At 58.3% G+C, this 23,562-nt stretch overlaps 8 protein-coding genes across 8 annotated transcripts; 4 read left to right on the top strand and 4 right to left on the bottom strand.

The window, feature by feature from the left end:
- Positions 1-134: 134 nt before the first annotated feature.
- CDEST_12010 (Putative metal-independent alpha-mannosidase, six-hairpin glycosidase superfamily) lies at positions 135-2,741 on the bottom strand. The gene has a single exon (XM_062928166.1). It carries the CDS (start codon positions 2,519-2,521, stop codon positions 440-442), a length of 2,082 nt encoding a protein of 693 aa, XP_062784217.1. The 5' UTR covers positions 2,522-2,741; the 3' UTR covers positions 135-439.
- A 600-nt stretch (positions 2,742-3,341) lies between these two features.
- Positions 3,342-5,527, bottom strand: CDEST_12009 (Putative major facilitator superfamily, MFS transporter superfamily). Its single transcript, XM_062928165.1, has 3 exons — positions 5,209-5,527; positions 4,207-5,131; positions 3,342-4,040 (listed from the first exon to the last, which is right to left on the bottom strand). Exons 1-3 carry the CDS (start codon positions 5,281-5,283, stop codon positions 3,568-3,570), a joined length of 1,473 nt encoding a protein of 490 aa, XP_062784216.1. The 5' UTR covers positions 5,284-5,527; the 3' UTR covers positions 3,342-3,567.
- A 1-nt stretch (position 5,528) lies between these two features.
- Positions 5,529-6,151, top strand: CDEST_12008 (uncharacterized protein; the record flags this gene model as incomplete). Its single annotated transcript, XM_062928164.1, has 2 exons — positions 5,529-5,880; positions 5,976-6,151. Exons 1-2 carry the CDS (start codon positions 5,718-5,720, stop codon positions 6,149-6,151), a joined length of 339 nt encoding a protein of 112 aa, XP_062784215.1. The 5' UTR covers positions 5,529-5,717.
- A 1,301-nt stretch (positions 6,152-7,452) lies between these two features.
- On the top strand, positions 7,453-10,201 carry CDEST_12007 (Putative Tle1 phospholipase, alpha/Beta hydrolase; the record flags this gene model as incomplete). The annotated part of the gene is made up of 7 exons (XM_062928163.1): positions 7,453-7,667; positions 7,743-7,914; positions 7,982-8,512; positions 8,563-8,644; positions 8,709-8,788; positions 8,868-9,081; positions 9,147-10,201. The coding sequence occupies 7 exons, from the start codon at positions 7,453-7,455 to the stop codon at positions 10,199-10,201; spliced, it is 2,349 nt and encodes a 782-aa protein (XP_062784214.1).
- A 1,343-nt stretch (positions 10,202-11,544) lies between these two features.
- On the top strand, positions 11,545-14,018 carry CDEST_12006 (Putative zn(2)Cys(6) fungal-type DNA-binding domain, fungal transcription factor). Its single transcript, XM_062928162.1, has one exon. It carries the CDS (start codon positions 11,780-11,782, stop codon positions 13,994-13,996), a length of 2,217 nt encoding a protein of 738 aa, XP_062784213.1. The 5' UTR covers positions 11,545-11,779; the 3' UTR covers positions 13,997-14,018.
- Position 14,019: 1 nt separating this feature from the next.
- On the bottom strand, positions 14,020-16,104 carry CDEST_12005 (uncharacterized protein). Its single transcript, XM_062928161.1, has 2 exons — positions 14,926-16,104; positions 14,020-14,850 (listed from the first exon to the last, which is right to left on the bottom strand). The coding sequence occupies exons 1-2, from the start codon at positions 15,513-15,515 to the stop codon at positions 14,307-14,309; spliced, it is 1,134 nt and encodes a 377-aa protein (XP_062784212.1). The 5' UTR covers positions 15,516-16,104; the 3' UTR covers positions 14,020-14,306.
- A 1,448-nt stretch (positions 16,105-17,552) lies between these two features.
- On the bottom strand, positions 17,553-19,740 carry CDEST_12004 (Putative ENTH domain-containing protein). The gene is made up of 4 exons (XM_062928160.1): positions 19,435-19,740; positions 19,343-19,374; positions 19,210-19,289; positions 17,553-19,143 (listed from the first exon to the last, which is right to left on the bottom strand). The coding sequence occupies exons 1-4, from the start codon at positions 19,514-19,516 to the stop codon at positions 17,793-17,795; spliced, it is 1,545 nt and encodes a 514-aa protein (XP_062784211.1). The 5' UTR covers positions 19,517-19,740; the 3' UTR covers positions 17,553-17,792.
- A 630-nt stretch (positions 19,741-20,370) lies between these two features.
- CDEST_12003 (Putative cyclophilin-type peptidyl-prolyl cis-trans isomerase domain-containing protein) lies at positions 20,371-23,354 on the top strand. The gene is made up of 5 exons (XM_062928159.1): positions 20,371-20,510; positions 22,046-22,238; positions 22,319-22,386; positions 22,588-22,864; positions 22,920-23,354. The coding sequence occupies exons 2-5, from the start codon at positions 22,057-22,059 to the stop codon at positions 23,104-23,106; spliced, it is 714 nt and encodes a 237-aa protein (XP_062784210.1). The 5' UTR covers positions 20,371-20,510; positions 22,046-22,056; the 3' UTR covers positions 23,107-23,354.
- The last annotated feature ends 208 nt before the right edge of the window (positions 23,355-23,562 follow it).

Here is a 23,562-nt window from a genome sequence, read left to right as displayed (position 1 = left end):
CTTTTTCTTCTTAGGTTATACATTATGAGACTTGTGTATTAAGGACTTGTACGCAACACGCTACCTGTACTCTGTATGTATCACCGGTAAAATCGGCAGAATACCGGATCTCGGGATTAATCCGGATCTGGCTGGCAGGAACGGAGGAAGGAAGGAAATCTGGGTTGCAACTGCCTCACTATGGTTCCCCCCTCGGCCGGCAGCTTTCACCTGGCAGGTTGTGAATAACTTCGTCCAACAATAAGACCAACGGCACAGGTAACCCAAACTAACGCAGCTTCGAATAGCTACATCTTCAGTCAGTTCAATACTACATGAATGTCCTCTGAAACCAAAACCATCCTTACCACTCTCTTATACCCCGGCATAGTTAAAATCTATTCATATACTTGTACATCATCTAATACATACTCTAGTACATACTAACCCTCTGAAGTGCTCATATCTTTGGAGAACTCGCCGTGCTCGACGCAGGCGAGTCCTGCCAGCTCTTCTCCAGCAAGCCACCGCCGCCGCCCTTCTTCTTCTCCGCCTCTTCGATCCGCAAAATCAGCTCCCCAAACAGGCCGTTGGCCCAGCCGAACCACGCCCGCGTCCAGTCCTTCTCGTTCCAGCTGTTGACGCTCTCGTGCAGGACCCCCGTACCTGCCGTCGAGTCCAGCACCATGCGCATCTGGGCCCCGACTTCTCCGTCGACGTCCTCGACGCCCGAGATCGGGTCGTACGCCGTCATGGCCGCGATGACAGCCGCCATCGGCCACGCCTTGCCCGGCCCGACGTGCGGCCCGCCGACGGCCGAGATGACGGGGCCTTTCATGAAGTACGAATTGGCGTCGCTGAGCACGAACCGGCGCGTGTTGCGGTACACCTCGGTGTAGTTGTGCTTCGTCGCCTTCTTGTCCTTCTCATCCTCGACGGGCCCCAGGCTCGTCTGGGTAAAGTTCCACAACGGCATCGCCAGCAGCGACGGCACGTTGGCGTCGTCCATGAGGTTAGCGCCGCCGTACCCGTCCACCTCGTACGCGAAGATGTCGCCGAACCCGGGCCGGTTGACAATGGCATCCCGCTCGATGCCCCGGCGGATCCCGAGCGCCTGCTCGCGCATCGCCGTCGTCAGGTTGCGCGCCCGGTCGCCCTCGAGACGTGCCATGATCTCGGACGCCGACTCGAGGTACTTGGCCCACATCATGTTGGCCGGCACGAGGAACTGGAAGATGCACGCGTCGTCCGACGGCCGGAACGCCGTCCGCACCATGCCATTCTCCCGGATCGGGTTACCGAGCCCGTCATTAGTCAAAGTCTCTGAACCCCTGTTGGTCCAACCCACAAAAGTCCAGGCCGACTTCTCGACTTTGCCTTCGGCCGAGTAGGTGCCGAGGCGCATGGCGCCGGCGGCGTTGACGGCCGCCTCGACGGCATCGACCCAGCCGTACTTGCCGAAGAACCGCCAGTCGCCCGTCTTCTCGGCGTACGCCACAGACATTTTAAGGAACGAGGCGAGCGAGTCGAGTTCCCATTTGCAGTCAAAAACCTTTTGGGGGTCGTAGGGCGGCATCGGGTGGTTGTGCGTGTAGGCGCCGTTGTGGGTCGGCGGGATGCCGCTCTCGGGCGGCGGCTGGAAGCTGTGGCAGTAGGGCGAGATGACGATGTACCTCGAGTGCGCGTTGATGAGCCCGCGCCACAGGCCCGCGAGGGAGTCATGGTCCTCGGACGCCTCGAGCAGCGACAGGTACGGGCTGATCTGCTCGGCGCTGTCCCGGAGCCAGAGGGCGTCGATGTCGCCCGTGATGACGTACGTGAGCTCCTGGTCCGTCACGCGCGTCTCACCTGTCGCCTCGTCCGTCTCGTTGGCGAAGCCGCGCCACTTGACCATGCTGTCGAGCGTCATCGGGTACGCGTTCTCGAACAGCCGGTGCAGGTCCGGGTCCTTGATGACGCCCTTCATGCGCTCGATGAGCGCTTCCATGGCCGGTAGGCGGAAAGTACGACATTCCGGACGGGGCCGGACGAGCGGGAACTGGCGCTTGCCCTCGGACGCTGGACCGGGCCGCTTGCGCATCCAGTTCTCAAAGGACTCGCAGTCGGCGGGCGGCGTCGGCGGCAGCGGCTTCGACGTCGCGGCGTCGCTGGGCTTCGGGGCGTCTCCGGGGTTGCCGTTGGCGCCGGCGTTTGTGGGCGGCGGCTGCTTGACCAGTTTCTCGTCCTGGTTGCGGTACGAATCCCCGCCCTCGGCGTCGGCCTTGAGCTTGTCGCTCGCGGCGTCGGGCTCGCCGTGGGCAACAGGAATCTCGCCGTCCTTGTCCTGGTTCCCGTGTGGTGGCGGCGGCTGCTGCTGCGTCGGTTTGTCGGCCGCTGCGGGCGGCCGTCCAGCATCCGCCGGATCCAGATATGCGGTGCCGCCTCCCCTGCCGAGATGGGAGTTGTTGAAGAAAAGCAGGAAAACGATAACGAGAAAGGCGATGACGGCGATGCGGGCGCGCCGCGTCTGGATGTTGCCGCTGAGCATCGTGAAGGCGGGCATGGTTCCGTTCCTCTCGCTCTTCTGTTCCACCTGACTGGCTCTCACTCAGTCTCTTTCAATGGTTCTGAATCTCACTCGAAATCAGCCAGCCACTGACCAGCACTTAGTCCTATCGGACTTTTTCTCAACAGGTCATCATTCGATGGTTCAAAGGTAGAAAATGAGTGTGTGCTTCAGCCTTCAGGCGACAGTGTCAAGTCCAAGGAAACCAGCTAGGGTCTATCCTCGCTCGGCATCGCACTATATTTGGGTTCGGCCAAAGGTGACGGGGCGCGTTGGCCTTGACCATCCCTGATTCTTTGGGGTCACCCCATGTCAAGCATGACCCCGGACGACTTAGCCCAGTCGCTATTGAGAAAAGCCTCTTGCAGGGATTTGTCTTGGCCTCGGCGTCAATTCGTTCAGGAGCCGCCCCTAACGGCTGGGGGAACACACACGCAGAAGCATGTTTTAGGGAATGTCTTTTGCTGTGTGTTGGGTGCAACATGCCCCAATGCAGAAGGACTAATCCCGTCACGGACAGCTCCCTCCGAAGGCGGTTGCAATGCACTTCCTATCGCGTGCCACCCCATCCTAAGTACCCAACACCACACATATGTAGTGAATTGCAAGGCGGGTGCAAAAAGATTGTGAGTCGACGTTGGCCTGATTCGAACAGACGCTCCCGAAGGAACAAGATTTCTAGTCTTGCGCATTAGACCACTCTGCCACAACGCCGTACCATCGTGAACCCGCTTCGTTGCGGGGATGCGGGTTTCAGAGGCTCCGCGACCTGAAAACGCGGCGGTCTGTGGCTACGTTGGGGTTGGCACATTCCACCAGATGGACCAGATACTGTCATTATCGATCAAGGTTGCATGAGATGAATGGATGCTGTATTATTCCGCAGGTGTGAACAAAGCAAAGTTCTCCCTTCCAGACAGACAGACAGACAGACAGACTAACAGAGTAGTCATTCTACTATGCATGGTTAATTAATGCTGGGGGAAACTTCTTTCACGGAAGAGGCCGGTGGAATGCCCGTCACCTAGACAACATGGTCCACCTCACAACTTGTACAACCTCGCTACCGTTCCATCCTCCTCCGCTCGTCTCTGGATCTGACGGTTCTTCACCCCGTAATAGACCCTCAGGCTGGCGCACCCGACGACGACGACGAACAGCAGCGCCGCGTTCGCCCAGTGGCCCGTCGGGTAGCCCCTCGCCTTCTCCTCGGCCTTGTAGATCCAGACGCCCGGGATCTGCCCGAGCCCGGCGCCGATGCTGACGTTGAGCGCGATCGCGAGCCCCGTCGCCGCCGTGCTGAAGATGTTGGACGTCAGCCATCCGAGCAGCGGCGGGATGCACGCGAAAGCGCCCGACGCCCCGACGATGAGGCACCCGTACCGCGCGTTGTAGGCGTCCGGGGGCAGCACCGCCGACACGGCGAAGCCGATGCCGCCGACGAGCGCGAGGGCCGCCGAGTGGGCGCCGCGCGCGTTGAAGCGGTCTGCCGACCAGGCGACGATAATTTGCACGACTGGAGGGCGTCAGCAATCAGGTGGCAAGAATGGGGAGGGGGGAGGGGGCGAGAGGGAATGAGAGGGAGTGAGAGGAAGTGAGGTGAGAGTGAAACTGAAGGTGAGAGTGAGAGTGAAAACGTGAGTGAGGACAGTTTTCTAGGCACGGGTGAATCCCCGACTTACCATATGCAGCTGCGTAAGGAGGGACCGTCATGAGCTGCGCCTGCAGATCCACGAAGCCCAGCCCCGACGTGATGGACGGCGTGAAGAGCGAGAGCGAAGAGAAGGGCGTCGACATGGCAAAGTACACGAGATAGTGCCCGTACAGCCTCCAGTCCGTCAGCGTCGCCTTGGCCTCCTCCCATGACATGCTCTTGTGGCTGCTCTTGCTACCCTCGCTGTACAGCCGCCGCGCCGCGAGGTCCTTCTCCCGCTCCGTCAGCCACCCGGCGCTCTCCGGGTAGTCCGGCAGGGAGAACCACACGAACAAGGCCGACAGGCACGACGGGATGCCTTCGATGATGAACAGCCAGCGCCACCCGGACATGCCGTGCACCTGGTTCATGTGCCCGATGCCGTAGGCGATGGCGCCGCCGAAAGCCCCCGCCAGCGTCGCGCTCGCCAGGATCATGGCGACCCGGACGCTCCGCTCGTCGTGCCGGTACCAGAAGGTGAGGTAGTACACAAGGCCCGGGAACAACCCGGCCTCGAAGACGCCCAGGAGGAAGCGCACGCCCGTGACGGTCGCGAAGTCGTTGGCGCCGCCGAGGCCGATGGTGACGGCGCCCCACGAGAACATGAGGAAGGCGAGCCAGCGCGAGGGGCGGAGCTTCTTGAGCAAGATGTTGGAGGGCACCTCGAAGAGGGCGTAGGCGATGAGGAAGATCATGAGGGCAATGGTGAAGTCGCGGTTCGACATGCCCGTCTCGGTCTGCATGTCGTGGCCCGACGACGAGTTGAGGATCTTGGCGTTGCCGATGTTGGAGCGGTCGAGGAAGCAGAGGAAGTAGATGCCCGCCGACAGCGGGATGATGCGCCTGTCCTGCTTCCAGAGGAGGGCCTTTTCTTCCTCGGCGTCGGTTGGGAGGGGTGATGAGTGGGAGAGATCCTGGTATGTGCGGTCAGACTCGGGTTCGTATGTTGTTGTTTTTTTTCCTTTTCTTGTTCATTGGGGAATCAACTGACCTCCTTCCCTGCAGGCGACTCGACATCATCGCGGCCCGGGGCGTGTGAGCCCTTGACGTCGAGCGTAGAGGCCATCCCGACGAACTCTTCCAGCAACACACTGGCGATACGATACCCCCGTGCTGTCGTCTTCTAGGTTAGAGTTGAAAGATGTCGAACGTCGTCTTGAGTAAGAGAAAGCACCAGCTGAGGATTAACTTTCGCTTCTCGTGTCACAGGAAAACGCAAACACCGCCTTGCTCGAACGCCACAGAGATTTCCGTTTTGACTTTGCTCTAGGACACTTTCTCTGCCCATTCTCGCTAGGGCGAAGCGGCGGCCTTCTCGCCTTTTTTAATAGCCGCCGACGGAGAGAACCCCCGATGCATGCCCGGCGGCAGCCCCGCAGTCGAAAGCTTCTTCTCCTCACACTCCAACCTCCCGAGCCCGTCCAACGTTGCTTTTTCTCTTGGTGCGGTGGACCGCAAAGTGGCCGTTTCGCGAATCGCAAGTGTACGGTTGGTCCCTAGATGGCCGGGATCGTCTCCTTTGATGCAGTCAGCATGCAGGTTCGGCAGGGTATTGCCGAGGCGGCGGTCACCGACGCCGGAGGATTCGCGTTAGATACTGCCTCCAAGCGGTTATGGCGTGGAAAAGAGAACCGACCACGGTGTCACAGGTATAAAGCAGTGGGTGAGTACTATTGTTCGTTTCTAACTTCAATCTTGTCTCCACTCAGTTTGCCCGTTCGTTGATAGCCACGATGCGCAATTCTCACCGACTTGCAGATCCTCACGACAAGGGTATTTTCATGTTCTGCAACAGCATGGGTCCCGGAAGATTGTCTCCAACCAAGGGGCTCAATAACCCAGGAAAGGTGTTCCCCAAATGCAATGTGCTGCTTCCCAGTTCAACCTGTAGATGTCAGAGTCGAGTCAGCCTTCTTTTGTGTTCTAGAGAATGAAGGATTCGATGTTTCGACAAGCATACCCCCGCAAGAGGCTCGGGTTCAAGTGACTTCCAACATTGTCGTTAACGGCAGTCAGGTCTGATAAGGATCATCTGCCCCAAAATGCGACCGAGGTTATACAACCATCGAGATTTTGTCCTAGAACATACCGTGGCTTGACGATGCCCCTGAAGTCTCCATGCTGCGACTTTGATCGGCACTTCTTATGTCTCTCCACGTGTTTGTTTCTACACTCGTAAAGTGTCCCATAAAATCCTCCCCCAACAGGTCCAGTGTCATGGACGTTCTCGGCATGTCTCGTGGCCTGCCACATGGCTTTGAAGCTGAACCCTACGACTGGTTTTCCCTCTTTGGTCAAGAGCAAAGTCTTGATAGATTTGGCATTGGCTGGCTGAACGACTGGCCACTTGGTGTATAAACTCGGTGATGGCAGAGGGACACGGCAGCCCCGGTCCGTACCGAGGCACCGGCCCCGGGAACGATGGCTTGTCAGCCGCACCTTGGCTAAGACATGGATGGTTTGGGAATTTTCATCAACTGTTGATACACAATTTCTTGAGTTTCAGTCGAGCATTCTCTTGAATATTCGACTTTCGAACGACAAGCCTCAACTTCGTACTTCACGGTCAAGTACCGGTCTCTTCATTTGGAGATACGAAACCTCGCTCCGACAGCTCTCATGGCTGTTTCTGCTCATATATGGCAGTTCTTCAAACCTACTTTGCTTACCACCTTGTGTTTCCCTAAGCCCCTCGCACCCTTTTAGACTCAGGGAAGGTTCAGAGAAGGCGTAGACAAAAGAACAGACCAGAAGGGACAGATGAAGCGATGGCAACTTCCACGCAGTATATGCCAGTCAAACGCATGCCATGCCTTGCCCCATTCCAAGACAACGTGGAACTTTCGGCTTCAAACCAACGGGCTGAATCTCATACGCTAATCCTAGTCCGGCTTGGCAATGCCTACCAATCTTCCTCGTCGCAAACAACTAGAAGAGCGGTTCAATATAGCATTTCCGTCGCAGGCATTTCATAGGTCATAAAACGATCGGCCAGTTGCACTTAGCCCCGCAAGTCCTGCTCGCAGGACGATGCGTACCTGAATGTCTTCAACCCACGAACTGGCCGACTGCAATGTTTCACTTGTTTGCCGTTCCCGGAATTGGGAGAATGCAAGTGAGTCGATTTCACATCCGTTCTACCTCCTTCACGTGCCATTCTAAAGCTTCCCGTTGCGATATTTTCGGAGTGGTGCGGTAAGAGTGTCCGATATAAAGTCCATGAATCCCATGATCCATGAAACGAGTGACTGAAGTGCAGCGAGGTGCGCGTCACACACAAACATTCTCAGGCAACTGTCACTCTCGTCAGTTTACTTACATCTCGTCATTGAAGATGTCATCCGAAAGCCCCAACTACGTCAATTGCGCTCATGTTACGGCCCCAAAAGATGGCAACTTTGCCAACAGGAAGAGGCTAATCATCTGCTGTGACGGGACATGGAACAACTCGTATGCCACCACCTCCAAATGACAATTTCTGATTGCGTACGACAACGCGGCATTCTGACCTTATTGATATTCCAGAAACCATGACGGAGACTCGGTGCCTACCAACGTCAGTCGTCTCTCTGCCGCAGTTGCACACAAGTGCTGCACCGGCATGGCCCAGGTTGTCTACTACCACCGCGGCGCCGGTACAGAAGAGTCGTCGGTCGCCAGCTTCATGGGAGGCTTATTAGGTCTGGGAGTAAAGCAGGTATGCATCCTCCACGGGAGCTCGATCCCGCCGGTACCCCTGAGGCTAAAGACATGTTTCAACCCAGGACATCGTAGACTGTTATCGCTTTATTTGCGACAACTACAACCCAGGAGACGAGATCATCATCGTCGGGTTCTCGCGCGGAGCGTTCACGGCCAGGTCGATCGCGTCCATGGTCTGCTCCCTCGGGTTCCTCAACCGGACCGGCCTCAACTACCTCGGCAAAATCTACCAGGACTACCAGTCCTTCAACAAATGGACGGACGCAAAGTGTTATGACAAGAAGAAACATCTCTTGGGATTCAATGTCGATCAGCTCAAATTGCGAGTTGAGAAGGAATATCTCGACAAGATTCTGGAGATCAAAAAGAAGCAGAAGAACGGGAAGGACATCCCCGAAGACGAGCTGTGGCATCTCGACCATCAGCTTATCAGAACTCTGGAGGAGCGCGACAGGGCCTTGACTCACTGCAACCTCGAGAAGAAACTCGAGGAGGAGAAGCGGGAGTTGTTCACTAAAATGACGGCTCAGAAGAAGAACGGGGTCATGAAATTTCGCAAGATGGCTAAGGCCTACCGCAAACAGCTCGGCAGGGTGGGTGCCCCCCTCACATTCCTACCCGGCGTTCGGTACTGACTGAATAGTACCAAATGTGTTTGACTCGTCGACAGCAAGTCGGCGACTCTGAGGAGTTCGAGGCCGTCGAGGGCAGAGTGAAAGCCGTTGGTGAGTATGCCCCCTACGACTGGGTTTCACACGTCAGAGGAACTGATGAGGAGATTGGGATTAGGTATCTGGGACACTGTAGGGAGTTTGGGTATTCCCAAGATGCCGTGGTCATTGTGGCAGGGAAGCCGCAGTGCTGACGAGGTAAAGACCTGGTCCTCTGTGCTGTTTGCATTGTGAAGGTGTCACAGTTTGGGGAGGTTCTAATGACAACGTTTCCTAGCTGCGCTTTGAGAGCATCAACATTCACCCCAACATCGACCACGCGTTCCACGGCCTGGCCTTGGATGAATGGAGGACGGCCTTCCGTCCCACGCTCTGGAGACGTAAAGACAGCAACACCCACACAAAGCTCCGCCAGGTGTGGTTTCCCGGGTGTCACAGCAACGTCGGAGGAGGCTCGAACTCGCAGCAGATTTCCAAGATTGCGCTTGCATGTCAGTCAGCCCTCTCCAACTTTCGGATTCTCGACGAGAAACTGACGTTGAGTGTAATTTTGCAGGGATGGCGGACCAACTGACGTCCGTCGGTGTGGAGTTCAGCAAGTGCGAGATGAAGCGCATATTCAGCACCGTTTCCCACGGGGACGAGATCCGTCCATGGGGCCTTGGTAAGATCAGCAGCCCGGACAGTTTGTCCACGACCCTTCCAGACCGGGCGTGGAGCGCGCTCACGCTGCCTTACCGCGCATACCGCGGGCACCTGCCCGAGAGCTCCGTAAGGAGGCCGGGCCTATACCGAAACGATAAGGACGACGCGTTCCTCACCAACACCGAGGAGCTGGTGCACCCCTCCGTCAGGGTTCGGTACTTGTACCACGGCCTGGGGCTGGACGACAGCGCCGAGTGGTCGTGTAAAGCCCTGACCGGGCGCGGCTGGCAGCTCAGCTACCAGAGAAAGCCGCCCACGAAGGAGCAGATCCGGCAGGGGCGGGACGCGGGGGTCGTGGACGAGTACAAGACCGTCGCGGGGTCCGTCACCGCGGTCCACGAGCAGTACGCCAAGGACGGGTCCCGCGCGCCGGACGGGACGCTTGTACGAACCGAGCACCCCTCGGAGTCGGAGCTCGCGAAGCTGAACGCCCCGAGGAACACGTGGACCTGGAGACACTCGGAGCTGCCCGGGGTTCGGCCCCTCGGCGAGGAGCAGATCGGCGTCTGGGAACGCATGTTCATCGACGTCAACGACAAGCTCGTCAAGCTGCAGGACGAATGCGACCACGAGAAGAGAAGGCAGCGAACCGCCGGCGACCGTCTCCGGGACCTGGCGACCGAGAAAGTCGTCCACTCGCTCGGCATGGCCCAGTGGGTTGTCAAGGCCTCGCTGGGCGTCGTCTTCGGCGCGGCGCCGGCGAAGGTGTTCCCTGTCGGGTACCCTCTGCAGCACGGGTATCACGACTTTGTTTCCTGGCAAAGGGGTCTGGATTCGGACCCGGCTGCGGCCGGTGTCTCTGGGGACGTCAAGGCGTACCTCGACATGTCAAATGGGCACCAGCACGAGGCTATCGAGGGCCATGTACCTGTTCATTACCATTGGCAGAACGACGGCACGCAGTGATTGTTATTGTGGGTGAGAGGGGGCTCTCTTATGTGATTTCTTTTGTAAGCGCAACAGCTTGACGGGATATTCTACAAATCTTGCTTTTTTTTGAAGAATGTCCAACTCTATAGGCGGTTAGATCCGCGCATTGGCAAATGTTTTCACAACCGATGTACAATATTCGTATCAAGACTGGGAAGAAGACTTCTGCGGCTCAGGTTGTAAGGACTGGGAGGGGAAGCTAAACGGACATGATACACCCGCGTAAAGGAGCGGCAAACAAACCGCATGGTCACAATTCCATCAACCCATATCTTCATACCCTACTGCTACTATCAAGCAACAGACCTATTTTCATTTATATTTATTTTTCACAATGGAGCTGTAGGAGACGCTGGGTCCCAAGACGTAAAATACTTACAAGAAAGTGGTGACTTTGAGAGGAAACGCTTTAGACGAGGTATGTGTCTCACCTTCTCACAGCCATGTGTGTCTGCGTCGTCCATGTGTCGTATGCAATGTCAACGTTGAACCCTGAACTCAAATATGGTAAGCCAATAGACGAGACTCAGCCAGGGTTTGGCACATAGGTACTCCAAGCGACAGTTGAAAAGTGGGTTAGGGTGGAAATGATCTGATGTTAGTGCTGTGTCGAGCTTTCGAGTCCTTCAGGTGATCGCAGATGGCTTGCTTCAGGCATTTGTGGGATGGCGCGTGATGGATATCATATGAAGCTTCTCAATCAAAATGTTGTCGGAAGGGGAGGGGGTCGATTCAAATGTCACGGCGGGTCAAGGTATTCATATGTAAGTAGTATCCTCCGCACTTAGAGCGGTGTGCAGAGTAGGTAGCTGCTAGTTAGATTTATGCACAATACGAGTAGGCTAGTAAGAAGTGAAATGACAAGAGTCTAGACTCTATTACAGATGGCTACCCAGGTAGAGTGAAATAGAATTGCGTGGCCCCCTGTGATTGATGTTCGCGCTCCCGTGTCGCAGCTCATGTTCAGAAATTGCCCTGCATCGCATCGCATCGCATCGCATCGTCCGTCATCTGCCTGGTTTATCGCGAGTAAGAAGGGTGGAGAAAATGGAAGACGATGATTGGACCAAAACTCCAAATGGCGTAGCCTTTGAAAAGCGGGTCTCTTTCGCCGCGGGATTCCCGACCAATGAGCATCGTGTTGACCCACAAGATCCCTGGTCCCAGACGTCTTCCCTGTCACTTCAGGCTTTTTTCTCCCTTCGCTAATGCCCCACAGAGACGAATGGATTTCACCCGGTACCACTTTTTAGTGGATTACAAATCCGGTTGGTCCCCTATCGCGCATACTCACTCACTCACTCACTCACTCATTCCCTGTCCTCACTACACTCGCTACACGCGCAGACACAGACGACACACCGACGACACACGGCGACAACTCACCCAACTGCGGTCCATCTCATCGACCAATTCGCAGTCGCGCTCAACAGACCTTGATCCGGCGCTACACGCCCGGTCCCGCCTCCGACGGTTCCCTCTGGATGACATCTCCCACCTGAGCCTCGCCAACGCCGTGTGCGCCAAACCCTCACACCGACATCCACCATCACCATGTTCTCCCGCAACAGGGACATGACGCACATGTCGTCCCTCTCGGGGCTCCGGACGCGCTTCAAGAACAGCATGTCGTCCTCGTCGTCCTCGGCCAAGATCCGTAGCTCCGAGGGCTGCTGGACCTGCCGCCTGCGCCGCAAGAAGTGCGACGAGGCCCGCCCCGTTTGCGACGGCTGCGCCCAGCTCGAGATCACCTGCTACTACAGCGACGTCAAGCCCGACTGGATGGACGGCGCCGAACGCCAGAAGGAGATGGCCGACAACCTCAAGAAGCAGGTCAAGATTCAGGCCAACAACCGCCGCGAGCGCAAGTACCTGCAGAGCCTCGACGTCGACCCCAGCGCCGGCCACACCCCCGGCGACGACGACCACAACCACCACCGGCATCAACATCACCACCACGACATCCCCCCGGTTCCCGCCCTGAGCACCGATGGCGGTTCCTCCAAGGCCACTGATTCAAACAGCCCATCGACCGTCAACGACACGCCGGGCGACTCGTCGAGCCCGCTCTATCAGATGAGCTCCGTCAAGTCGTCCATCCACGACGTGGCCGTGCCCGGCGGCAGCGCCTCGCCGCCCAACCAGATGATGCGTCAGCCCACGCCGGAATGGTCCGCTCACCCGAGCTCCTCCACCAGCAGTCCTCCGGCCGCCGCCCACACCCCGGCCCCGGCCCTGGCTCCGGCTCAGGCCCCGACTCCCCTCCCGGCGTCCCACCCCTCCGTCCCCGTCACCGCCGACCAGACGGCGTCGGTGCCCCCCTTTGCCGACGACTCCAACCTCAGCTTCATCATGATCTACCTCGACTACGTCTTCCCCTTCCTCTTTCCCTTCTACAAGCCCGCCCTGCTCGAGGGCGGCCGCGGCTGGCTTCTCAACGTCCTCAACCACAACAAGGCCCTCTACCACACCGCCCTCAGCCTCTCGTCCCATTTCTTCGGCGTCGTCCTCAACGGCGCCCAGCTCGAGCACGCCCCCTGCCGCATGAAGTCCATCTCCAGCCTGCAGCACCAGCTCGACCTCGCCCTGCGCGAGCTCCGCGCCGACATGGCCCGCATCAACGAGGGCGGCGTCGAGGACCAGCTCCGCCAGGCCTGCCGCGTCCTCGAGAGCATCGTCCAGCTGCTCATCTTCGACGTCACCCTCGCCACCAACGACCACTGGCACATGCATCTCGATGCCGCCACCGTCGTCTTCCAGCAGATCCTGCCGCGGCCCGACCTCTGGGACCCTACCATGCAGCACATGGCAATCCCCCTCCTCGCCGACGTCCACTTCCCCCCGGGCTCCCACAAGCCCTGGAGCTCCGACCAGGCCGCCCTGCGCTTCTTCACCGCCTCGCTCCTCTACTTTGACATCATCTCCGCCACCGCACTCGAGCGCGCCCCGGCCCTGCAGCCCTACCACCACCACCTCCTTGCCCCGCGCCGTGAGGCGTGCCACGAGCTCGAGCCGCGCCTGCGCCTCGAGGAGTACTTTGGCTGCCAGAGCTGGGTCCTCCAGATCATCGGCGAAATCGCCGCCCTCGACGCCTGGAAGAAGGAGAACCGCCGCGCCGGCTCCCTCTCCATGACCAACCTCGTCTCGCGCGCCGCCTTGCTCGAGATCGCCCTGCGCGAGGGCATCGCCTGCGTGGACAACCAGTGCCCGCGCCTCTTGGGTGGTGCCGTCGCCGCCGCCGCCGGCAGTCCCGAGGAGCTCGCCTGCCGCGCCGCCGCCTGCACCCTGTCCGACATGCCGCCGCCGCACCCGACGCACGCCGACACCACGCGCCTGCCCCCCGACCCGCTGACGCTCTACCGGAGCCAGCAGACGCGCGACTCGGCCGACGCCTCGCGCGTGCACACAAAGATCTGGGCCCACGCCGCGCTGACTTACCTTTCGACCGTCGTCTCCGGCTGGCAGCCCTCGTGCCCGGAGACGGCGACGAGCGTGCAGGCGACGCTGGAACTGCTCGACTCGCTGCCGAGCCCCGTGTGTCTGCGCACCGCCGTCTGGCCCTTCTGCGTCATCGGCTGCCTGGCCGACCCGTGCCAGGAGCAAATGTTCCGCGACATGGTCGGCCGTATGGGCGCCCTCGAGGTTTTCGGGTCCATCAAGGCCGCCCTCGGCGTGATGGAGAACGTCTGGGCGCGCCGGGACTCCATCGACGAGAGCTGGGACCTGGCCGCCTGCTTCAAGATTATGGGGCACGCCGTGCTTCTGACCTGAGGTTGTTATTGAAGTATACCTTGGGTTGGTCGTTATTGGATGGATGGTCACGGAATAGAACACCCGAATATCGCCGGTTTTGTTTTTTTTGCGTTTTTATCATCAGTGGTCTAGCTACCAAGAGAATGAGGAGAAAAGAACGCCAACAGGAAACCGCCCAGGACAAAAGGGGAAAAAGAAAAAAGAAAAAGATCTATCCAGTAGACATTACCCCCGGTCGACAATTTCTAATTACACCAGCAGATGCCAAGACGAGATCCAAGATAAGACTCAGGCAACGCACAGCCCAGCACACACAAACGCCGCTCGGTCACTTCCGGGAAGCGGCCCGGGCGAGCATCGTCTGCCTCTGCTGCTCCAGCAGCCCGAGATCCCACCACCCGTCGATAAACTCCATAATCGTCTTCCGTTTCGACTTGCCTCGCGCGAGGGGTCTGCCGGTGAGCCGGTCGTCGCCCGCCGGCGTCGTCGGCGTCGTGGTTGTTTGATGGTCGCTGCCCGGAGACGCAGGCCCCGCAGGGGATGCGACGACCACCTCGGGCAACACCGGCAGCGGGTGCACTGGTATCCGCTGCTCGACGACCCGCACGCGCTTGTGCTGCACCTGCGCCGTGGTGGGAGGGGGCGGAAACCACGGTCTCGCGCCGGCGCGGGAGGAGGGCCGCGGGGCAGCGACAGCGACGTCGTCCGAGTCCGACCCGGAGTCACCGCTGCTGCTGTCCCACCGCTTCTCCCTCGCCAGCACCGCGGTGGTGCCCAGGCTCTTCCTGCCACTATAGCAGTATCCCCTGACCTCCCTCGTCGGGGGAGGCGGGAAAGAAGAGGCATAAGTAGCACCGCCGGCGGCCGCCGCCCTCCCCCCACGGGCGCACCCTCAACCCTCAATATCCTTGGAGGCGGCGGCTGGGGCGAGCTTGACGCGGCGCCACAGGCAGACGGCGGTGATGGCACTGAAGGCGAAGAGCACGCACAGCGCGATGGAAAGGCCCCAGACAGCCTTGATAGCGTAGCAGGTGCGCTGGTCGGCGCCGACCCAGACCAGGTAGCTGAGGACGCCGGCGGAGCCCGTGTTGATGTTGGCCGTGACGGAGGCCATGAAGTGGGCGGTGCTGCCGGAGCGGGGCAGGGCGGCGCATTCGAGGTACGAGAGGGGCTTGCCGAGGAGGCAGGCGACGACGATGACGGCAACGAGGAGGGCCGAGTCGGCGGCGGTGGCCAGGAGGAGAGGCAGCATGTTGTCGTAGTAGAGGATGTAGGTGATGGTGATGTAGAGGGTCGCGACGCAGGCCTGTGGTAGTGCATTGTTAGTATTGAAAAACATGGACACAATGCGGAGATTGCGAGGGCTCACAATCACAAGAGTCCCGACCAGGACCGGCGGGGAGGTGGCGTCGGCGGCGTTGATCTCGGAGATGAAGTTGGAGACCATGCCGATGATGGCGACGAGCGAGGCGAACTGCATAGCGCGCATGGCGGTGAAGGTGTGCCCGAGGGCGCCGAGGCGGGGAGCGGAACCCATGTTGGAGCAGCGGCGGGGGCCGGCGCGGGCAAGGGAGACGGGCGTGACGAGGGAGAGCTTCGGGCGCGGGGTGTGGAAGTGGAGCGCTGTGCGTACGGGGAATCGCCGGGGCGGGAAGGGGATGCAGGCCGTCGGGGAGGGAGTTGGGGAGGGAATCTTGGAGGAAGCGCGTCGCTTGGTTCAGCGACTGGTTGAGATCTGAAGTTGAGGAAGAATCGAGACAAGATATGAATCGTTTGATCGATAATGAGAGAGGGTTTCTAAGTGAGAGAGGAAGTCGTTTGAGATAAATGGGGTGTTGTTTCTGCGTCCTTTCGTTGTCGTTCGTCGTGACCTGAAAAGGGGGATATCGTGAGCCGAGAGAGAATCGAGGAAAACCAAGAAATATCGAGTGTTGACTGATGAAGAGAGACAAGAGACAAGAGAGAGAGAGAGAGAGAGAGAGAGAGAGAGAGAGATGAATGACCCCAAACTTGACCAAGGAAAGCTGACCTAGGAAACAAGGAAAAGAGAAAGAGAGAGGAAAAGGAAAAGACGGTAGTGATTCTGATGTCTGCGGTGATGTTGATGAGGAGGAACAGAAGAAAAGAGAAACGAAGGCGGATGAGATCAGTCTGCTTTATACTATATCCATCCCCCAAGTTCTTTCAAGCTCACTTGAGGATTCGACTCATCATCCACACAAACAAACCTCTCTTACCTACAGATACCAAGGCACAACAAGCCACCCACCATACCTCAGGTTGCCGTGCATCATTGTTTTTTTGTTTTTTTTGGTTGTGTTGCTAAATCGAGCAGCTCGCGTTCTGGGCCCTTTTTTCGTCCCCGGGCATTTCTGCGCACACCAAGCTACATTGCCGTTCCTGCATGGAGTACGTCAACCCGATGTACCGCTGTGAAAACGAGTGAGCCAACGAGTTGATTTGAGCGAGTGTTGTGGTTCGTCTCAAGGCCCTCCTCCTCCTCCACCCCCAACCCAGTATCCCGGATGGAAAGGCCGTTCGGCTAGGTATGAGCAGCCGCTGAGGCAGACCAATCACGGTCCCCGGCCGGGGTAGCGGCGCGGCGCTTAGCGGTCGGGTGGGGGCCCTGCCGCCCCGGAGAGGTGGGACAAGCGAGGCGGCGCACGGCTCTGGGAGATTGGAGGCTCTTGAGGGCATGCAGGACTCGCCTTGAGCAGTAAATACACGAGGTGGAGGGACTTCGAGCGAGGGAGGTCAATAGGCGCGTCCAATGACATGTCATCGTTCCTTTCTGCCCAGGAGTTGACGGCCAGCGCGGCTGTTTTTACCCGCGGCCCGGGGCCTGATTGGGTCTGCTGCATCCCAGAGTCTTCACCTGGGCTTGACCTTGGCCTGGACCAGATCGAATCTCCTGTCTGGCTTTGTCTTACGTCCTGTACCCACGGCGACCGATAGACGCGACCCAGCGTGATGCGACAATGGGCGGAGGCTGAGGCGCCTGTTCATACGAGCTTGGTAGCCCTTCCCCCCCCGGGAACCATGCAAGGTACCGGACCTGAAACCTGGTCTGGCGGCTGCCGACCTGGGCCGCATATCTTGGCTTCGAGGAGGCTCTCTTTTTTTTTTTTTTTTTTGTTGAGGACGGACCAATGACCTGATATTGAGAGGCCGTTACTGGCCCGTCACGACTCCCCGAGCCTATTGAACTATTTCCTCCCCCGCTGTCACGGAACGACGGTGTTTGGTCCGCGGACGGGCCGGTTTGCTGCTGATCGCCTTGGCGCTTACTCGTAGGAGGTATGCATGCATGCAAAGGTCTGCGATAGACTGCTCGACAGCCTGGACCTCGTTCCATATGCCGTTCATCGCGGCCACGGCTTGCCTCGGATTGTGGTCGCATCAGGGCCGCGTCGCCGGCCGCAGAGGACTGCGAAGGTCCTGCAATCGTTATGACTCCGAGGAATTAACATGGAGTAGGCTCAAAGCTCCTACCCGAACAGACGCGTCGACGCGGCGAACAGTCCTAGATGATGTCACATTGCATAGCACGAAGTGGGCGGATGCATGGAATCAGGGCAAAACTTTAGAAATGTGATTCGCTTGAAAATTTCAGTATATGATCATGTGTTGCAGTCTTCTTTTTGCCTGCCGATACGCCTTGGATAGCAGCCTATCAGCACACGCATCCCCTTATTCCTACCTTCACGCGGCAGCCAGTCCTTTGCTTCTCACTATATAGCCGGTGGTGATGGCAGGGCGAAAACTCCCCCGTCTCTCCAGAATGTTGTCTCCATCTCGTTGTCATGGCATCGGTTCAGCCAAGCAGATCGTCCAGGCCGTGGTTGCCGCCGGACGAGGATGCGCCGCCCGCGGGCTTTGATGCCGATGACGCGGGAGCGGGAGCACCCCAGATGCCGGCGCTGCTCTTCTCCTTGGCGAGCTGGCCCAGGGCTGGGCCGGCGGTCGGCGTGCTCGTCTTCTTCACGCCGGTGCTGGCCTGCGACCATAGAGCGCCGAAAGCGTCGCCGCCGGCAGCACCGGGCTTAGCAGAAGCCGCCTTTGGCGCAGCCGCGCTAGGGGTAGATGCGAAGGAGCCGCCCGTAGACTGGGGGATCGCAGTCTGAACGGAACCAAAGTAGTTGGGCCCTGAAGGCTGGTAGCCGCTGGGCTTCACCTGTGCCGCGGGAGAGGCAATAGCAGGCGTGCTGAAGGCCGAGTAGTTGGCGCTCGGAGCGGGAGACATGGAGGACATGCTGACCATGTTGCCTATGTTGGCCTGCTGGGGTGCCGACACGGGCTGGGGAGCGGCGAAGGTCGTCGCAGAGTTGGCCGTCATGACAGGAGGGGAGAGAGGGGCGGCAGCAGCGGGACCTGGAACGGGGGCGGCGGACTGGAAGTCGTCAAACTCGTCGTCGTCGTTGGCGGCAGACGGGGCCGACAGAGACCCCAGGCCGGAGCCGCTGGAAGAGGTCGGCGCGAAGGCAGGGGCGGGAACGGAAGTGGGCGCCGGGTCGTCGAAGGAGAAGAGGTCCACTTCGGGCTCCTTCTTCTTGGGCGGTTCGGCCTTGGGGGCTGCCGCTCGCTCGGGTCTCTTGGACCGAGAGGCCGAGGAGCTGGCAGCCGGGCGTTCATCGTCGAACTCGTCGTATTCCTCAAACTTGTCGGTGTGTGCCTGCGTTCGACCGTAGTCGTTGCTCTCCTGCCCACCGAATCCGCCGCCGTCGCCATAGACACCACCAGAGTAGCCTCCATAACCACCCGACTCGCTTCCGAACCCGCCATAACGGCTGCCGCTGCCGCTGCCGCCAGAGAAGCCGCCTCCGAGACTCATGCCGCCCTCGACACCGGTATACTTGTTCTTGGTGGCTCGCGCCTTCTTGCGCTCCGTCCGAATGCGCTCGACATCGCTGAGAAGCTCAGCCAGTTCCTTGGCGCGGTTGCGGACGTTAATGCCCTGGTCCTTGCCGTTCTGGTCGATGAAATGGAACTGGCGCAGCATCTTCAACAATGTGATGTGGCCGCGGGCATCATCGATTACGCGTTCGGAGCCGTGCTTAATGAGGAACTCGAGGAGCTGGAGGGCCTTGTAGATTTGCCGCCACTCCTCGGCGGACTTTTCTGTGAAACGGCGGTAGATCATGGGCATGATTTCGTTGAGGGTCGCGCTGGAAGCCCGTCAGCGTTGCCGGAGAGAGGATTGTCTTGACTGGGGAGGGGAGGAGGGTAGGTACTAGTTGAAGGTGCCGTTGGCGATCTCCTGCATCAGGGACGAGGACGCGCCCCAGGGTTCGTTGTTGGTCGCCTCTCGGACCTGGCAGCTGTTAGACGGACAATGGTAAGGCCGACGAAACGGACAACACCGACCTTGGCCTCCATTTCTGTGTAGTTCATGACGGCTGGGCGCGGTCAGCATGCGATCACGGGCACCTTGCAGTTCGGAACGGCTGATGGTTTACCATTTTGGACCTTCCTGACGCCGGCTTTGACGTCGTACAGGGTCATGCTCGCGACCGTGTCCTTGAGGTTATTCCAATCCATTTTGGCGGATTTGACAGAGAGAAATGGGAGATCAGTTCAATTGACGGCAGACGAGGGAAGCCCAAAGGCGCAGCAGCGAAGGGCGGATTGCAGAGTTGGAATCCCTGTGATCCTTTGTCGACGTTTCAAAGGAAGATAATATGATGGGCAACTCCGGCGACCTGGCCACCCTGGAACTTTCAGGCTCAGGCTCAGGTCAATCCAATCGGCCCTCGGACGGCGCGGCGGCGGCAGGGGGTACGTATTGTCTACCGTAGGTACCTAAGATAAGATTGGCCAAGGTAGGAAAGGGGACGTGGAAACTGTCACGTGATATATCCGAGTAGCAAGGGGCGGGGGAGCGCAGCGAAACGTACAGATAGAAATAGCGACAGAGGGGAAGAGCTTCCCTGGTCGACTGGGATTGGTGTCCAGAAGGCAGCGGTACGTACCTCCAGCCTTGACCAGTGCGAGAGTGATTTGTAACAGGCGCTGTTTCTGAGAAGAACAGCAAACAATACTTGAATGGATTGAACGGGATTGCAACAAAGACTGGTTCTCTGGGGGCTTTCATCCTATCTGACAAACTTGATTGAATTCGGCATTCTGTTTCTACTTCAATAACCCGTTATATGTGATCATTTTCCATAGTAGTTGTTACAGAAACTCCCAAGTTCAATGTTCAATGCAATGCCAACTCAGAAACAGAGTGTCATAGCTGTCCTCTGATTGAATGGGCGCCCGTGCTCAGACGTCGTCTCCCCTGCTCTCCCCTGGGCGTCAGTCGCGAAATTGTGTTCCTCAGGTTGTCGTGTCAGGCCGCCCGCCCCGTTCCGTGGCCTCCCGTCCCCCTTTGGGAAGTCCCTGACCTCACCAAAAGTTTTCTCTCCTGAGAAGCCAGCACGACTCGATTCTTTCTCATCAGCGACAATCGGTCTTCATCCATCACATTCATCCTGTTCTTCTTCTTCTGTACCTGTATCATCATCTTTACCGTGTAATCCTGCTCATCGAGGTATGTAAAAAGCTGTTCTTTCTGTCCAACTCCCAAAACCACTGTCCTAGTTCACATGCACTCTCCTACAACCAAAGCTCTCCTTCACACATACATACCTCACCCATCTCACCCCGTACCCGTACTCCCACATGAAAGTCATCGGAGCTGCAAGACCTTTCGCTATGCGGCTAAGGCGGCTCGTATGCAAGCCAATTGAGCTGTACGAAAGGAAGGGGAGCTCTCCCATCCAACTACTGCAGCTCAACCGTCCTGGCAGGCAGAAAGGGATAGTCAGCCATTGAGCCTAGCTGGCAACTTGGATAGCTCCAAGCAAAGCACAAGCTGCACGGCCTCCAGCCTCCAGCTGGCGGACAGACACACAGACACCAACCGACATGGCGGCGGTAGATGGTGCCATTATCACTGGTCGGCACTCATTGGCCGTCCACCCGTTTGTCATGACATTGTCCACCGCTGTTGCTGCTGTGCCATCCGCGCTCGTCGCTCACCCACGGCAATCCCCGCTCCCACTGGCTCAAGATTCTACGCGCTTCCGAACTGTCAAGGAACAACGTGGGCCAGTGGGGGACGGTGACTTGGCCATGGTGAAGGACGAGTCGAGATTCGGCCCCAGCTATGCCAGCTATGCTAGCTATGCTGCCGTCCCCTCCTCCCTTTTTATGCTGTCGCTCCAATGGGCATCGGTCTCGGGGTTTTGACGTGCATTTGCCTGCTTTCCTGCCCGTGCCGCACCGGGAGGGGTTGCCAATGGCTCTTGTAGCTTGCGCTGCCCCGAGGTATTTGCCTCTCTTTGTTGAGTTGCGGGTTCATCCAGGTACCGGTGGCAGGCGCAGCAGGTTCTACATCCCGGTGAGCATGGCGTCTTCGGGCCAGTAGCCAGCAGCCAGCGACGCCATCCTGTCGGTTGAACTAGAGAATCACTCTCTGTTCCTCCTCTCTGGACAACGGCAACGATTGCAGGCTGCTCGAACGCAATCACCCCTCCTCCGACATTTCCATTGCCTCAGCTGGACTGAGGTCAATAGGGGAGGGAGTGAGTGAGTGATAAGTGAGGAAGGGACTTGCTGCCCTGATGAAGTCATCCCCGTCGTCGGCTTTTTTACGGTGAGAGAAGACTGCGGCCTCACTGGTCGGGAAGTATGCCCAGCAGCAACAATTGGGCTGAGGCGAACCCAAAACCAAGGTCACAGCCAAGGCCAAGCCAGAGCGCCGGAAAGAAGATCGCTTTGCCCCTCGTCTACCCTCGTTTACCCTCTGCTTTGAGCCTTTCCCCCCCCTCTCCCCACCGCAACGCCTCCCCCCCAACCCCTCCTTCCTGCCCTCCCTCCGTCACCGTCACCGCGTCGTACTAGTAGAAGGTACGGATACTTGATCCATGCTGGTCAGGTACTTCCCGGCCCGTCAGTGACCTCAGCAACAGCTCACTTCACGTGACTTTTCACCCCTCTTTCCTCCCATCCTCGGTATCCAATTCGCTCGTTCGGCACCCGCAGTGGAGAGCTCTGGCGCTAACAATAAACCCCTCCACCCAGCTGTTGAAAAAATGAGACCAACCCTTTTGCGACCCCTCCTACCCCGCCATACCTTCTCCTGCTCCTCCGTTTCACCCTCGCCCTTTTCTCGACCTTCTGCCTTCATCCAACCTCTCCGAACTGTGATTCCTGCATCTACCAAGCCATCCGTTCGATTCTTCTCAGCATCCAACATCATGCCTGGTCCTCAAGTGTAAGTTGTCCCCATCTCTGCTGACGGCCTCATGGCCATCGCAAGCTCTCAATGACGCAATAACTGACCTTGTTTTCCAGCTTCTTCGACCTCGAGTGGGAGGGTCCCGTCCTCGACGCCTCCGGCCGTGCCACCTCCACCGTTCAGCGTAGGTTCTCCCTCTGTCTGCCATTGGGATTCCATCGAGCAATCATCGCGAGTGCCCTTTTACACGCCCGCGGCGTTATGCTAGAGTCTCCCGCGGCCGTCAATTCGCACCTCTGCTTCCCCTCCCCTCAAAGCTTTTGATCCCTCGCTGTCACCCGCTCAAGGTCAATCGAGCTCTGCTGACCAGCCTCTCTGCCTACAGCCCAGAACGGCCGCATCACCTTCAACCTCTTCTACGATGTTGTCCCCAAGACCGCTGAGAACTTCCGCGCTCTCTGCACCGGTGAGAAGGGCTTCGGCTACGAGGGCTCTTCCTTCCACCGCATCATCCCGGAGTTCATGCTCCAGGGTGGTGACTTCACCCGTGGCAACGGCACCGGTGGCAAGTCCATTTACGGCGAGAAGTTCGCCGACGAGAACTTCTCGTTGAAGCACGACAAGCCCGGTCTGCTCTCCATGGCCAACGCCGGCCCCAACACGTAAGCCTTTCCTTCTGCTCCTTGAATCCAAGCCACTCTCTAACCCCTTTCGTAGCAACGGCTCCCAGTTCTTCGTCACCACCGTCGTCACCTCGTGGCTCAACGGCCGCCACGTCGTCTTCGGCGAGGTTGCTGACCAGAACAGCCTTAACATCGTCAAGGCTCTTGAGGCTACCGGCTCTTCCAGCGGCACCGTCAAGTACGGCAAGCGCCCCACCATCGTCAAGTCCGGCCAGCTGTAAATTGCCTTTTGCTCGGTTCTTTGTACGTTAGGTCCTGCTTCTGAAATGTCGCGAGAGACAACTTGACGGGAAGGAGGGACATTTTGGCGGAGACATGGGAATCGCGCCAATGCGCGGCTTGGCTGCCAATAGCTTCGTTGCTGCTCCATAGCTAGCCAAGACAAAATGTTACTGCCGCTGTGTCGTTCAAGTGCAACCGAACGTTCCATTGTCTTCAGATTGGGCGATTGTTCTAATTTAGGTCTTGCATGCCTTTCCAGAGCGTATGTTTTCGCATGACGACATATTGATTACCGGCATCCACAAAAATCAAGTTTCAAGTCCTTGACTCACAACACGTAGTATCCAACAGAAAGTCGCAATTGGTTAGCGAAACGTAAAATAGATTAGGTACCTAAAGCATCATGATGCTTTCGCTTGGATATCTTCCGATTGACATCTTCGGCTCCGGAATAA

The sequence above is a fragment of the Colletotrichum destructivum genome, chromosome 8, assembly GCF_034447905.1.
Source record: "Colletotrichum destructivum chromosome 8, complete sequence".
Taxonomy (NCBI): Eukaryota; Fungi; Ascomycota; class Sordariomycetes; order Glomerellales; family Glomerellaceae; genus Colletotrichum; species Colletotrichum destructivum.
The sequence above is the reverse complement of the archived record's forward strand: the minus strand, read 5'-3'. Positions and strand labels throughout refer to the sequence as shown.